We start from the raw sequence: 15612 nt of genomic DNA on the forward strand, positions 1-15612 counted from the left end.
ACCCTCGCAGACACCATCCGCGGAGGGGCTTTGTTTTCTGACTACAGCTCTCACACCGCATCCCAACAGGTCCCCTTCAAGTGCATGCAGGCGCCCCTGCCAGCCCCCAGACTGGTCTGGCCAGGGCTCCGATCTCCGGGTGAGATGTCTACTGGACAGCTCGGTGGACATGTCAATGCGGTAGCTGTTGGCTGTTAATCTACACGCTGCCACGAGTCACTCGTCCAGGCAGGATAAACACAGTGACCACATCAGCAGACTGGGTCTCCCGCCCCGCCCACCCCCGCCCGCTCCCTCCGGGCCGAGCGGTCACTCACCCCCTTCAGCGTCTCCTCGGTCGTGTCGAAGTGGAGATTTTTGATAAACAGCGTGCACCCGGGAAGGCTCTCCTCATTCTCTTCCTCCTCCACCTCTGCTGAAGTGTCGTGTGCTGCTCCCTCTGTCAGCTTTTCACCTTCTGGGGTCTCGCCGTCTGCATGGGCCCCCCCCGCACCCCGCCACCAAAACAAATCTGTTAAATGATGCCTTATCTGCCTAAGCCCCGGGACCTAAAGCACAGAACCTGCCAGACCCAGGGGGTTGTGTCTCTGAGTGGGCAGCGTCAGGAAGGGACGGCTTGTGCTGGGTTTTAGCAACTGCTGGGGGGTGGGCTGAGGGAGGGGAGAGACCGCCATGCTTCCTGCCTCTGTTTTAAAGAGAAAAGAGTGTGAAGCACAGACCAAAACCTGGGAGCCCTAACTTAGACTGACCCACATCATATCACGCATATAATCTGAACCTCAAAATAAATTACTGTGAGCTGCAAATGTAAGCGACGTGGTCTTTTTCCTCAAAAACCAGCATTTGGCGAACTTTCAAAATAAAACGCAACTTAAAACTGCAAAAATTACAGAATGGGAGCAAAACTCAGAACGTCCTAAATACCCCTTGAACCTAAGGGATGTTACGTTCATTTAAAATCCCCAACATACATAACTTCAGGAAGCATACACATGAGAGTATGTTTTCATCTACACAAAATATATTCAATTCAGAGCTACACATAACAGCAAAAAACTGAAAAAAGACAAAAACCCACTATATTCATAAACAAGAGGTCTGGAGAGTTATACTGCCACCACAGGCTACGCTAATATGTAAAGATGACGTTTCCGAAGAATGTTTAAAGACGTGGAACGATGCTCGTGACAGAAAAATTAAGAGAAAAATGAAGGTGCAAAACAACATACGACGTGACCCCAATCACGTTCTGTATACAGAGCTTACGAGACACATACACAAGAAGAGAAAATAACGCACTCCCGGTTATTTCTGGAGACTGTGATTACGAGGGGCTCCATCCTGTCACTCCCACCCTGTGACACGCCTACTCTGAAGGAACAGCATTGCAGGAGGAGGGAAGGGCAAGCGTGAGGCTGTGAGTTAGCAGGGCGGGCGTGTGGCTGCGGCTCAGGATGGAGCCCTGGTGGAGAATGTGGATGTCACCCGAGGGTGCCGGAAGCCTCACGAGGTTGGAGGTGGCGTCGTGACCTCTTGAGAAGTTCCGCTGCTGGAAAAATGTGTTCCGTTTGGGTCAACCTCCCCAGTTTTTCACATGATCGGGGCCTGGGGACAATCATCTTTTCTCCCACGTTCAAGCTCCGGGAGCTCCTCCCGTAGCCCCCGGGGAAATCAAACCCCATCTCAGCCGTTCTCCAAGATGCCCGCCCGCTCCCACCCTCATGGTTCTGAGCATGTGGCCCCGACCCTCCCCTCAGGTCTGAGCCCTGCACGTGCCAAGCTGCAGCGGACGGGGACACTCCCTTCTCTCGTGCCCACTTGCATGCAAGTAGTTCAAGGCCAAGGGAGCTTCCAGGGCTTCCAACCCGTCCCCCACGCTCTCACGCCGAGCACGAGAGCCCTCTCCGTCGCCCCCGGCCCTTTCTGATGCAAGTCGACTGCTGGCCAGTCCTAACTGAACTTCAACCGCTTTGTCATAAAACAACCCTTTCAAGCCCTAATGGAAAGAGCGACAGTGAGGATGTTGCCCATTTCACATCAGCTGAACGGGCAGCCTTCTCCCTTCACACGCCCTCGGAGTGAACCAGAATCCAGACTCTCAAATGTACATAAAGGCTCCTTCCCCACCCGAGCAACTAATGCAATTTACCCACCGGGACTCCGTGGTGTGGCCATTTGTCCTCAAAACCCAACTTCCAAAGCAAAGCAGGGTAGAAGAAGTATTACTAGTGATGGGGAAGCAAAGCTAAGCAGACAGGCTAAGATTCCAGGTTGTGAATGAGAACTTCAATGGAAAGGAAGACCACGCCCCTCAGCTGCGAAGGACACCCACCCCACTGGCTCGCCTCACGTCTGACGTGTCTTGGAGATAAAAGGAGAGAGGAAGGGGTGCCAATCAGATGCCCCACTGCGTGCGGGGACTGGGCTAGGCCTGCGAGGATGCTATCTCACCGCAGACCATAGCACTGCATCACAGTAAACCGGTGGTCCATGGAAAGTTCTGGAGTTCGCTGCATCTGAACTCTAAACCTCAGGCATCTTCAGGTTGGGAGAGAGGTTCATGCGAGACTGAAAAAATTTTTTTTGTAGAGAAAAGAATGGGGGGGATGATGGTGACTGAGAGAGCACCGTGCCAGTTTAAGGGGCAGCCCGTTCGCGGCACTGGCCAATTGCTGTCACGAGGACAGATCAACCCAAGTGTGGCCAGGTGTTCAGAGCTTTCACGAGAAGCTGAAAATGCAGCTTTTCATGGGAAAACCCACATTTTAAAACTCTTGGCAACTAACTCAGAGGCACGTGGCTTCTGTACTAGGCAGTGGTCAACAGACTGATTTAAACCAGCTTATGGGCCTTCGTGCCCTGCTCCCCACTTCCAGCCTGGCAAAGCCCAACGACCCGTCCCTCTGCCTCTCCCAAGGGCCTGGAATCCAGCCAGTTCCCAGCGTGGCATTCCAGGGATCTGAAGCCTCACAAGGACAACAGCTCCGGGGAGCCCAGTGGCTGTGAGCAGGGCCAGAGTCCACGCCTTCCTGCATCCCTGCCCCAGGAGCAAGGGCTGGTCTGCTTCAAAGCACTTATTTCAAAGGTCACAGGCCCCCGCCCAGGAAGTGTGATGTTTGGATTTCGTGACAGAGCTGAGATGAGCTTGCAGTCAGGGTTGGCACCCCAGGAACAGACAGATCCCTTCCCCGGAGGGTGAGCTGCCCTCAGTCCCAGCCCAGGGGGAACAAGAGGGGACTGCGAGGACGGCTAGGACCTATCACCTACCCGGGTGTGCAGCTGGCCTGGCTCCTCCCACTTCTACTAAGTCAGCCAACGCCCCTGACCCCCAACATCCGGGAGAACATGCAGCTTGAAATAAAAGACATGATTACATGCAGCCTGGCTTTGCTCCAACAGCACAGAGGTGTCCGTTGTTTCTCCAAACCTCTGTGTACCCAGCCACCACCTCCCCCAATCTCCAACTCCCCCTGGGATGCTGGAAGAGCTAACAAGACAAGGGCATCCCAGTCTCGAGATCTGCTGAAAAAAGGGGGCCTGAAGAACACGAGAAGGGGGCCCAGAGACCGCAGTCAGGAGGCAGCGCAGAGCTGTGAAAGCGCACGGCCTTCGAAGTGAGAGTGGTCTGGGTCAGGGTCCCCGTGATGCCACTCACTAGCTGTGTGCCCTGGGTGACTGGCTTACCCGCACTGCCTTAGCACCGCCACCTGGAAAATGGAGTCTCTCTCTCTCTCTCTCTCTCTCTCTCTCTCCCCCCTTTTCTCTGATGGCTTCTTTGGAAATTCGAATGTTTGCGACTCCATACGCACGCTGGGTCCCCGGTCCAGGGCACCGTTGCCTCTTGTGTGGATGACCGGGTGTTCTCCTCACTGGTCTCCCGTCGGCACCCGTCCCCGGCCTGCCAGTTTCTCCCATTCTGTCTCCTCGCCTTCTCCATTCCAGCTGCACCAGCCTCTATTCTGATCTCTGAGCCTGCCAAGACCCATCCCTGCCACAGGGCCTTTGCACTTGCCATCTGTCTCCTCTGCCTGTTCTGCTCATCCCATTTTCCCAGGCCTGGCTTCTTGTCAGGTCTCAGCTCAAACGTCCTCCCCTCAGAGCTCCTCCTGTGCAGTTGTCCCCAGCACAGGCCTGGCCACTTGCCATCAGAGTCCCCTGGGTACCTCTCCTTCAGAGGCCTTACCCCTTTCTGAAATCACCTTATCGGTTCACTTCTCTGTGTCCCCAACTACAAGGAGAGCTCTCTGAGGACGAGACCACATCCGACTCAGTAACCTCTGCACCCCCAGCACCGGGCCCAGAGCAGATGCTCCAAAAATATCGGTGGATGATGATCTGCTACACAAATGGCACTTAGTGTGACCGACAGGAGCTGTGGGGTCACAGCTAGGAGCACAGACCTGGGAGCTGGTGGCTCTGGGCACAGCCCAGCTCTTTCCAGATGTGTGACTCTGCATAAGTCACTCAACCTCCCTATGCTTCCTTCTTTCCATTCAAAAAAGGAGAAAGACAATCACAGGGTCCACTTGCAAGACAATTATGAGAATTAACGCACAGAAACCCAGATAAAACAGTGTCTGGGCCAGGGGAAAATGTCAGGAATCCCTACCTTCGCAGGCCCATTGCCGGAAGAGGCAGGCCAGTCGGCTGCAGGCTTTTGAGAAGAACAGCCAGCGCCGCAGGTCTGAGTGCAGGGGACTGTGTCTCTGTCGGCCACATCCCTGGGAAGAGCTTCTGCCCCGCTCAAGTGGCCAGGCCCTGCTACGACCCATGCCCATGTCCAGAGAGGTGTGGAAACGGCCAAGGGCCAGGGACGAAGCCAAAGGTCACTGTTAAAAGTGCTTTTCTGCCAGGCTCCCCTGGTGGCACAGTGGTTAAGAATCCACCTGTCAATGCAGGGGACATGGGTTCGAGCCCTGGTCTGGGAAGATCCCACGTGCTGTGGAGCAACTAAGCCCGTGAGCGAACTACTGAGCCTGCGCTCTAGAGCCCGCGAGCCACAACTACTGAGCCCACGTGCCACAACTACTGAAGCCTGCGCACCTAGAGCCCGTGCTCCGCAACAAGAGAAGCCACTGCAATGAGAAGCCCGCGCACTGCAACGAAGAGTAGGCCCCGCTCGCCGCAACTACAGAAAGCCCGCACGCAGCAACGAAGACCCAACACAGCCAAAAATAAACTAAAGAAAATAAATAAATTTAAAAAAAAAAGAGAAAGAAAAGCGCTTCTGCCCCTGGCCTCAAGTGGGGTGACGACAGGAAGACTAGCAAGGAAAAAGGAGGTATCACAAAACGAACAGATGTTTGCCAACGACCTCACCAGGAACCAGGAAAAGTGGGAAGAAGCGCAGGATGGGGATGGGGGCAGGGGCGGGGCGGGGTGAGGGTGCGAGGAAGGCTCAGAAAGCAAGGTGGGCTGGAGGGGGCTGGGAGAGGCAGGGGGGAATACCGTCCATCTGTAGTTGGCACAATAAAATCCAGTCACGCATCACCACATGGGGCTTTATTATAATCAGGCCGCAGAATTTACGGTCGCTCCCTCCCCCTTCCGGCTCTCTGCGCGGAAGGCTGACAGCAGAGACTGTTATCAGTTGCAAGCAGCTTTTCAGGACCTCCCCCGACTTGGAGCCCTTTATCTGGAGGTGAGGGTCTTGGTTGTGGGGAGATAAAACACACTGTCCCCCTCCCTCGAGAACGGTACAGGGAATGGAGGGCTTCGCCGAAAAGAAAGGTGTCGGGGGTGGGGGGCGCTGGTGAACAAAACAACCCTCTCTGTCCACTCCCCTCCTGCTGCCTTCCTGCGGAGCCTGAGAAAATCCAGGGCTTGGGGGCCGGCTGGTCCCCGGCAGTGGGGATGGGGAAATGGGGAAGCTTCAGGAACCATGTGCAGAGGGGCGGCCGTGGGGGAGCAGCAGGTGAAAAGGAACAGCTCGGGGACCGGGGAGGGGACCGTGTATGTGATACAGGTAAGAAAAGGAACAAAAAAGGGCAAAAGGAGGCTCGGGAGATGAGTCCTGCGGGGATCCGCCTGACGACACAGGACTCAGCGGGGCGTGAAATCAGCTCAGGCGTGCACAGCTTCTTGGTCCCCATCCGATCTATTTGCTGCGACTACTGGCTCCCTCCTCCTAGCTCCGAGGCCTCCTTTGTGTGAGGGGCGGCAGGACCCTGGACAGCAGCCCCCTAAGAGGCAGGGCCTGTTGGGGACAGTCTGTCTGCGATGCTCTCAACACCGGAACCTAGGCCCGGGCACCCAGGGGAGGCTGGGGGCAGGCAGGGGCAGCCCTCCACCTTCCGACCGGGCACGCTACCTCTGCAAAGCCTCCCCTCGCTGTGCTCCAGAACATTCTGCACCCAGGGCCCACTTCTATTACTGTGACATCTCAGCTACCCCCGAACAGCCCCAGCCGTCCTCCTAGCAGCCCGGGAGCTTCTGGGGAAGCGGGATGCGTTGGGCCCATCTTGGCCGCCCCAGCTCAGTGGCTGGAATCCAGCTGGTGCTCAGGGCTGAGTTAGAGACCATCCACTTCACCTTATGCTGCTGAATTAGGACGAGGGTCAGAGAAACGGTGACTCGGGCGGCTTCTCACTGAACTCTCACAAAGGCCTTCTGCCCATTTTACAGATGCAGGAACAGCCTCGGAGGCTGGTGGCTTTGCCCAGTCACTGGGCTAGGCGGGGACAAGGAAGACAGGGACTTCCCCGGGAGCTGTAAGCCTCACGTACGGAGGACCCAAAGTGCTTAGTGCAGGGCCGGGCATGGAGGAAATGCTGCTTTTGCCTGTGGATTCACTCAGCACCTACTGACTGCTCTCCCACCAGATGTCGGGCACCTTCCTGGGTGCCGGGGCACAGCAGTGCACAAGCAGACGAGGTACCCGCCCTGCGGGATGGACGTCTAGTGAGGGAGTCAGACAGACACTGAAGAAGGGAACCCATAATGACACACTTCTGGGAAGCAGTAAGCCTTTAAAACAAAGTTTAAGGGTGAGGGGAGGGGGGGGTATAAATCAGCGCCATGAAGGGAGCCACGGTTACGCGATGGGTGGCGCCACGTTCTGAGGCTTAAACAACGATGCAGAACAAACGTGCCGACGTCACCAAGCTCTACTATGTGCCGGGGCTTGGGACACAAACACGAGGATGGCCCAGCCCTACTCTTCACAGGTAAAGAGAGACAGAGAGGCACAGAAACCCTTCTTCCTGCTTTCCTTCACTCCCTCGACTCACATTCCTGAGCTACCCCACGCCTGGGGCCCTACGGGATGCTTGCGCCCAGCAGTGAGCGAGACGGCCACTCCTTGCCCTCGCGTGGCTCACTGTCTGGCAGCGACGGATGTTAAACAAGTAAAACAAACGAATAAACAGGATAAACACAAACTGTGACGAGTGTCACAGAAGAAAACAACAGAGAGAAGGGAGGGAAGCACCGGGACACCTGCAAAAGAGTGTGGCCACAGGGCAGCGGCCCCCCGGGGAGGCACCATACTTAGTGGTCCCGCCAAAGCTAGGAGAGGCCTCTGCTGGATCTGTTTCCAGGGCCCTCGCTCCTGGCAAGTCTGTGCTTTAAAGGAGGACTTGCTTTTGGCCGAAAAACATTAGTCATGTCCAAGCTTAGTGACTGAAGTTGAAACCAAGGTCGCTGATAATTTGGGGGTGATGGCTAGTTAAGAAGAAACCGTGACTATATAAAGAGAATTCTTCTTGATGGAAGCATAAGCACGGTGGAAGAGAACGCTAATCCAATCTGTGGCCAAAAATAACTCAACAGGGGCTAGTGAGGGGCTTTTGAAAGATTTATATCAGTGGTCAGTAGGTAACCCCAATGGCTAAGGGATGCTTTCGGGGGCCTCAGAAAGCAGAGACTGAAGAATTTTCCTTCCTGACTGAAACAAGGCTTCTAGACCAGGGGTTCCCAAATGCCTTGTAGTGGCTTGGGCCGGTCCTGAGGAGGTTTTACCGATCCAAGATGAACTGGGAAGTGCAGACAGCCTAGGGAGGTTTATGGACAGGGAGGTCTATTCAGTTAAAGGACTCTTCTTTAATCTGAGAATTCCCATCCCCACCCCCATTCTTTTATGAGGACAATGGAGAGGGTATACAGGAGATGTATTTCTTTTAATCCTTATTTTAATCAGCCGGCAACCCTACGTTAAGATGGAGGTACGGAGGAGGGATATTACCGATGGGCAAGATCTTAATGTCTGGGTAAGGGTGTTCTTCAAAGCTTTTCTAAAGGTCTTTGCTTCTAGGATGGAGTCGTGGTCCCCTAAGTGGTTCTCAGTTGAGGGCTGCACTGCCCCCTAGAGGGCATCTGGCATACAGGGAAGGGGTATCTTAGATCGTCACAATTACAGGGGCAGATCTGACATTCAGTGGGCAGGGTCAGCAAAATGTCTTACAATTCGCAGAACAGTCCCGACAGGGAAGAACTGCGCTGCCCTGAGTGCCAGGAGCGCCCCCTCCTCACCCGAGTGTGAAGCATCAGCTGAGGGTTGGGTCCCCGCCTCCCTTCCTTTTCCTGCCTTTGCAGCCACTGGGCACCAGAGGGAGCCATACCATCCCAGGGACCCCGGAGAATAAACATCTCCAACAGCCCTGCTCATCCATGCCGGCGGATGCATCAATGCGACCCAGAAGGCTATTTTCTCTTGCTCTGTTCCGAATCCCTGTTAACAGATTCTAGTGGGTTTTTTAATTTTTCCTTTCACAACCTATACTTGATAAGCCAAGATAGTTGGCTACCTTATGTTGTATCCAGAATTTTTATGCTCTATTTTTTTTAAGGACATTTTATGTGCCTATAAAATTCCAGAGATGGGGACCCACCAGTCTCAGGATGAATACAGAACTTGAAAAGAAATACCTGATAAACAATTTAGTGCTGCCCCCTAGCCCTCTGTCCTTCCCCTGCCTGCTGCCCCAGGACATCCTGATCTCAGGCCCAGCTCTTACCTGTTTCTGGCTCCATCCTGTCCTTTCCGGCCGGCTCTGCTGGTGCATCTTGGAGTTCTTTCTTCTGTGGGGCTGGGCTGGAAAAGATGCCCACCGGAGCCCACTCCAGATACAGGGGGACGTGGTGGAACTGCAGAGACGGGGCGGGGGAGGGACTCAGTCCACGACACAGACAAAGAGCCTGAGGCTCAGAGTATAGAACTCTATGTGCTGCCTGATCCCCTCGCTGCAGCTCAGGGTCAGGTGAGAGGCTGGAGCATCTGCTGTCATTGGATACGTCTGCATCCCCCGGTGCTTTCTCTAATCAAGAGTGTGAACAGGGAGTGGGACAGGGGAGCAGAATCACTGATACAGGGCAGCCCTCCTGGAGGAAGTGCAACAGGGCCACCGGACACCAACCATGCTTTCTCTCCCTCCACATACGTACACTCACAGGCAGTGAGTATACACATACGTACATGCAGAGAAGTTTTTTTTAAAAGAAGGATAAACAAGACACTGACAAACAGTCAGCAAAGCATTAAAGTCCTTGATAAAGAGAAGCTACTTGCAGTGGGCTGAATGGTGGCCCTTCAAATGATATGTCCACATCCCAACTCCCAGAAGCTATGAATGTGGCCTTATTTGGAAAAAAGGCCTCTGCAAATGTCATTAAATAAAAGATCCTGAGATGAGATCATTCTGGATTATCTGGGTGGGCCCTAAATCCAGTGACAAGCGCCCATGTAAGAGAAAAGCAGAGGGAAGATTTGAGATGGAGAAAAGGCCATGTGGACAGAGGCAGAGACTGGAGTGACGCGGCCACAAGCCAAGGGACACCTGGAGTCACCAGGCACCGGAAGAGACAAGGAAAGATCCCTCCCCCCACCCACAAGAGCCTTCGAAGGGAGAATGGCCCTTGGGCACCTTGATTTTAGACTTCAGACCCCCAGAACTGTGAGAGAATACATTTCTCTGCTTTTAAGCCACTAAACTGGTAGTAACTTGTTATGGCAGCCACAGAAAGGAATGCACTGACACATGTAACTTTTTCTTCCTTATGACCAAAAATCAGGAGGTAGCCCGCCTACAGAATTGACTTTCAACTAATTGTAGGTATAAGATATCCAAAGCGCCGAGGATGATGGTTCAAAGTCATGGGGGAATAGAAAGCTGAGGAAAGCCAGAATCGGCAGGGAACCGAGGCAGGCTTTGCGGAGGATGTTTTGAGCCTGTCCCTCACACTGCCCCGTCCAGAGGTGCTCCCAGGGGCGGGATGACATTCACAATCCCGACAGACATGGCTGGTTTCCAGCAAGTGCTCGCACGTGCCAGGTCTATGCCAAGACTGTCCGCCCGTCAGCTCCCTCCGTCCTCTCCCTGAAGCGGGGCTTGGGCGGCCCTACCTTGGAGTAGGCCAGGTGTCGGAAGGCCTTGCGGGCCTCCAGCGGCTCCAGGAACTCCACGATGGCCGTGATGCCGCCCTCTGGCAGCAGCACGCGACCCAGGCTGCCGAAGCGGCCGAAGGTCTCCTGCAGCTCGGCCGCCAGGGTGCCGGCCGGGAGGTTCTTCACCAGGATCACGGTCTTGCTTCGCTCAGCGGCGGCCTGCAGGGAGGGGACAGCTCACGTGGGACGATGGAAAGGAGGGTCACTGAGCCCCGACGCCAGTACTGATCGGTGGGTGACTCTGGACCAGGCGGCCACGTGGGACCTCGGGTGCCAGGCCCTCAGGAAGCAGGTCCAGGAGACCCCACCCTCTCGGGTGCGCCACCCTGTGGATGAGAGGCGGCCCCGAGGAGTGGATGAGGGAGAGGGCTCTGCAACTGGACCCCCCAGGTCAGATCCCGGCCCCTCCACTACTGAGCCGAGGCAAATTCTGACAGTGCCCAACCACAGCCCTCGCTGGACCTTCCAGGACCCTCCAGCCCAGGGCCGGGATCTGCATCTCTGTGCTAGGGGTCTTTTCCCGGATCTGCAGAACGCCTGACGCCACACGTGAGAAGTTAACACCCCGTGGGAGCTGCCCGTGGCTCTCAGGAGTTGGCATGTCACCTGTCCTCTGGGTGGGACAACTCCGAGTTGGGCGGTGTCCCCCGGGGAAGGTGCCAGCCCACTGTTCTACCAGTGGCACTGGGACGAGCATGCCCTTTGCTGGTCTCCCCCTCCCCTCGTCCCTTCTCGCCAGTGTTCTCCGTCCAGTGAACTACTTGCGCTTGAATCTTTGTCTCAGTCGGCTTTTGGAAGGACCCAAACCAAGACACCAGATGTACGGCCTTGAGAAATGCACTTGAAATGTATTCAGCCCCTCACCTGACATGAGGACACAGCACCTATTTCATGGGTCGTCCCAGGAAAGGAGTCAATCAAAAGCGTTGACGTAAGCACGCTGCTTAGCAATTGCTAACATTAGCAATTATTTTATTATTAAAGCATGCTGGATGGAGAATAAAAGAGCCCAAAAAAATTAATGGGAGGATTCCAGGCATAGGGCACATCTGGGTATGAGTCTCCACTTGGCCACCAATCTAATTTGAAACCTTGGGTCAAGTGCTTTTCTTCCCTCTGCGCCTCAATTTTCTTTCTTTTTTTTAAAATTTTATTTTACGTTGCAGTATAGTTAATTTACAGTGTTGTGTTAGTTTCAGGTGTTCAGCAGTGATTCATTTATACATACACAGATATCCATTCTTTTTCACGCTCTTTTCCCACATAGGTTATTACAGAATACTGAGTGGGGTTCCCTGTGCTATACAGTAGGTCCTTGCTGACTATCTATTTTATATATAGTGATGTGTATCTGTTAATCCCAAACTCCTAATTTATCCCTCTCCCTCACATTTAACCTTTGGTAACCATAAGTTTGTTTTCAAAGTCTGTGAGTCTGTTTCTGTTTTGGAAATCAGGTTTTTCTTTTTTAGATTCCACATATAAGTGATATCACATGGTATTTGTCTTTCTCTGTCTGACTTACTTCACTTAGTATGACAACCTCTAGGTCCATCCACATTGCTGCAAATGGCATTATTTCATTCTTTTTTATGGCTGAGTAATATTCCATTGTATGTATGTGCCACATCTTCTTTAGACATTCCTCTGTCGATGGACACTTAGGTTGCTCCCGCGTCCTGGCTATTGTGAATAGAGCTGCAATGAACACTGGGGCGCATGCATCCTAACCGTCCTTTTAAGATGAAACTCTTAAGGTTTGGTGAGGCTGAGGAAACAGCAGTTTGGGGGTCAGAAGCCCTGAGATTGAGTCCAGGCCCCTGTCACAGACTCACTGTCCGATCTTTAAGTCCCCACCCCACTCTCTGGGCCTCAGGTTCCCAGTCTGTAAGACGAAGGGGAGGATGTCAGGTGTTCTCAGCGGGCCCTCCAAGACTTCATCATCCAGACACCTAAGAACTTCTACCTGCTAAGGAATAAGCAGGTGGAGGAACCTTCCCCTGTGATTCAAGAAAGGTCTCGATCCCGAAACAGATAACAGGTGCTCTTAGTAAGGTGCTAGGTCGGGGAACAGGATGCTTAGGGCCCCGCCCACCTGCGTGGAGAAACTCTTGCTTACGGCCCCCGAGGGACACCATCCAGGTCCGATGGGCCACTGGGCCACGAGTCTGAGCTGGTGATCTTTCTTTCTCTCTTAAGCGACAGCTGCAAAGTTAATGCTAATCATCTTTGAAAGGCGTGACCCTCCCACCCATCAGTCTGCTGATGTGAGACTCCGCCCCCAGCTCTCGGGTGGGGGGGGGGCTGAGCTCTGAGCGGCTCGCTGCCCAGCGGGCACTCACCTGGCTGAAGGAGTCCAGACTGACCCCATTGTCGAGGAGGAAGCGCCGCACCTCTTGGACGAGCTGGGTCTCTCCCAGGGCCACGCGCACGGCCACGCTGCCCTTGGTCTCCTGTGGGAGAGAAAGGGAAGATGCCTTGTTGGCTGTCGGGCAGGTGACGGGTCGGCTGTCCCATCTCCCAACAGCCCGAGGAGGAGGCTTGCACGGAGCCGGACCCCGCGGATGCTCCCCCCGTGGACATCCACTCTGGCTTGATGGCTCTGGGGTGCTCCCCCCGGGGACACCCACTCTGGCTTGATGGCTCTGGGATGCTCCCCCCGGGGACACCCACTCTGGCTTGACGGCTCTGGGTTCCGCATCTGTCAGGGTGAATCAAGAACCCCACGCCTCCCCTCCAGCTTCCCCTCCCCCATCTCCCGCCTCCCCTCCCCCATCTCCCGCCTGCTCCCTCCCCTCCAGTCATATGTACGGGACTCATGCCAAGTTCATTCCCACCTGAGGGCTTCTGTGAGCTCACCTCTGCCCTCCATTCAATTTCTGCTAGAATGTCGCACCCCTGAGCAGCCTGCCTCCTGCCTCGCTCTCACACCCTCTCCCCTTACTCAGCTTAAGCCTTCTTCAAGCCATCACGCCAACATGCGGCACCTTTAATGAGCTAGTGTCTTCCTCTGCTGGAAGGCTCTAGAAGAGCAGGACTGTTTCCCTTTAGGGCCCTGCTCTCTTCCCAGTGCTCAGAGCACTGGTGGGATCTGAACCAGCTGCAGCCCCTCCCGACTGGATGAGGTCCAGAGCTGTGCGGCCAACACGGTGCCCACAAGCTCAGCCACTGGGCACCTGAAACGCGGCGCTCCCGAACCCAGTGTAAGACACGCACTGAATTTTAAACACTCAGTGAGGGGAAAGAAAGCAGTGCAAGACTGCTTGTCATTTTTTATATTGTAGATAATGAACTAATAATATCTTGGCCGTATCGAATTAATAGAATAGATTCTATTCTGAAAAATTAACTTTGAAAATTAACTTTGCCTGTTCCTCTTTGCTTTTTAAAAATGTGGCCACTTGGATATTTACAATTCTGTGTGGGGCTCGCATTCTATTTCTGGGGGACAGCGCTGACCTTCAGCATGGGGCAGGGGCAGTAAATGACGATGGCCAGCGAGTTTATGGATCAAATCTATGGATATCCTTGGTCTGCTGGCTGAAAAACACACTCCCAGGTTTTGCCAAAGATGAACTTGGCCACGGCCTAACTGGAGACACAGCATTTAAAGGAAGGTATGTGACCTGGAGAAGCCAAACGGACGGAGGGGGAAAGTCGGAAGGAACAAGGTTAGACTTGGGAGAGGGGGACTGTCAGAGACCTACGACCTACCCCGTGCTCGTCTCAAAGACCTGGGCTGGCTGGGCCCAGAAGTGGGTGGGACCACCTCTGGGGAGTGGTTCAGAGCAAGGGCAGTGGATTCGGGTTGACCTGGGTCACCCCACCTCTGCCTGTTTCCAGGCGTGTGACCCTGGGCCTCCAGTTCTTCATCTGGGAAGTGGGGCGAGAGGAGCACCGCACGCTAAGCGCTCATCGTCAGTTCCTTTCTGCACGTGGCTCCACACTCGCCCACGAGAAGCCAGGGCAGGGTGGATGCTTCCATGGGGGAGGCCCCAGAGGACAAGCTGGTGGACAACCCCAGCCCGACCCCACCCGCTCCCCTGCCCAGAGCCGGGGGCACAGCAGACAGGGCGCCCACTCACATGGTCAAACACTTGGCTCTTGGTGGCGCTGTACTTCTGGGCGATGGCGTCGGCCACTGCATTCGGGCCCATGAACAGCGTGTTCCAGTTGTGAGAGCTGAGTCAGAGGCAGAACAGAGAGGTCAGACCGTGGCTGACTGGGGGCAACTGTTTGCAGATGCAAAGCCTGGAAGAAACGCGCTTGTGGGCCTGCCTTCCTAAGTCCCCGAAGCCTCCTCTCCCCCATCTTACTTGGCGTGGGCCAAGTACCAGGGCCTGAAGACAACAAAAGCCACGATGATATTAATAAGCCCTAACGTCTGTCAAGCGCTTACTCAGCACCAGGGACCAAGCACTTTGCTTACATTGACTCAATCCTTACGACACCACAAAAGTGAGGCACCGCTGATCCTTCCCATTTTGCAGATGAGGAAACTGAGGCTCAGCAAAGTTATGGATGAGGGGCTAAAGCCACCACGAGGAGTCAGGGTACCCTGGCAGCTAGGCAAGGAGGGGCGAGGGCAGCCAAAGCCTGGGTCAGAGGCAGGTATGGACCTGGAGCTGTTGGCTTTGTCTTTTGACTCTTTCTTCTTCTTGTAAGACGATGATCCTGGGGCGTCTGCGTCCTCGCTGGCCTCCTTCTTGATGGTGGATGGTAACACGTGGAGCATCCTGCCCTGGAGGAGGACGAGGGGAAGGGGGTAAAGACAGGAAGGGGGCAGGCGCTTCTACATCCTGCCCCGGGTATGTCGGCCTCTCCACGAGGGGGCTGGACCCAGCACTGAGACCCTTGTCGCAAGACGGGGGCCTCGGGCAGGATGCCCACGAGGCCGCCCTGAACCCAGAACGGGGGCCTGGCCATGTGGCACAGGGGCCTGACTTTGTGACGGGGGACACCTGACAAAGCTTCACAGAGGACGCTGATCGGTTTGTAAGTGACACCTGCAGGGCTCCCCACCCGACTCTGTCCCTGTGAGGGTGTGAGCTCCACGCGGGCAGGAGCCAGGTTCAGCCTGCAGTCACAGGGGATCAATAAATCATGAATGAATGAACGAACGAACGAACAGGAAAGGGAGGCGAGGCAGCCTGGGGCTTCGGCTTGTGTGCTAAGCACGGTATTTGGAAGAAAGCAGCGTTTCTTATATTCTACTGTGGCCATTTCAATGA

General features: G+C 54.7%; 1 protein-coding gene across 1 annotated transcript in view; it reads right to left on the reverse strand.

Moving 5' to 3' along the window:
• The window catches only part of RBM19 (RNA binding motif protein 19), a 122742-nt gene that overhangs the window by 91454 nt on the left and 15676 nt on the right, over positions 1–15612 (reverse strand). The window contains exons 12-17 of the mRNA XM_079943314.1: positions 15001–15122; positions 14467–14563; positions 12724–12834; positions 10340–10540; positions 8955–9084; positions 318–472 (exon numbers count right to left, since the gene is read on the reverse strand). Coding sequence (XP_079799440.1) covers positions 318–472; positions 8955–9084; positions 10340–10540; positions 12724–12834; positions 14467–14563; positions 15001–15122 — 816 coding nt within the window. The remainder of the gene's footprint in view (positions 1–317; positions 473–8954; positions 9085–10339; positions 10541–12723; positions 12835–14466; positions 14564–15000; positions 15123–15612) is intronic.

The sequence above is a fragment of the Stenella coeruleoalba genome (genome assembly GCF_951394435.1).
Source record: "Stenella coeruleoalba genome assembly, chromosome: 14".
NCBI classification, from domain to species: Eukaryota; Metazoa; Chordata; class Mammalia; order Artiodactyla; family Delphinidae; genus Stenella; species Stenella coeruleoalba.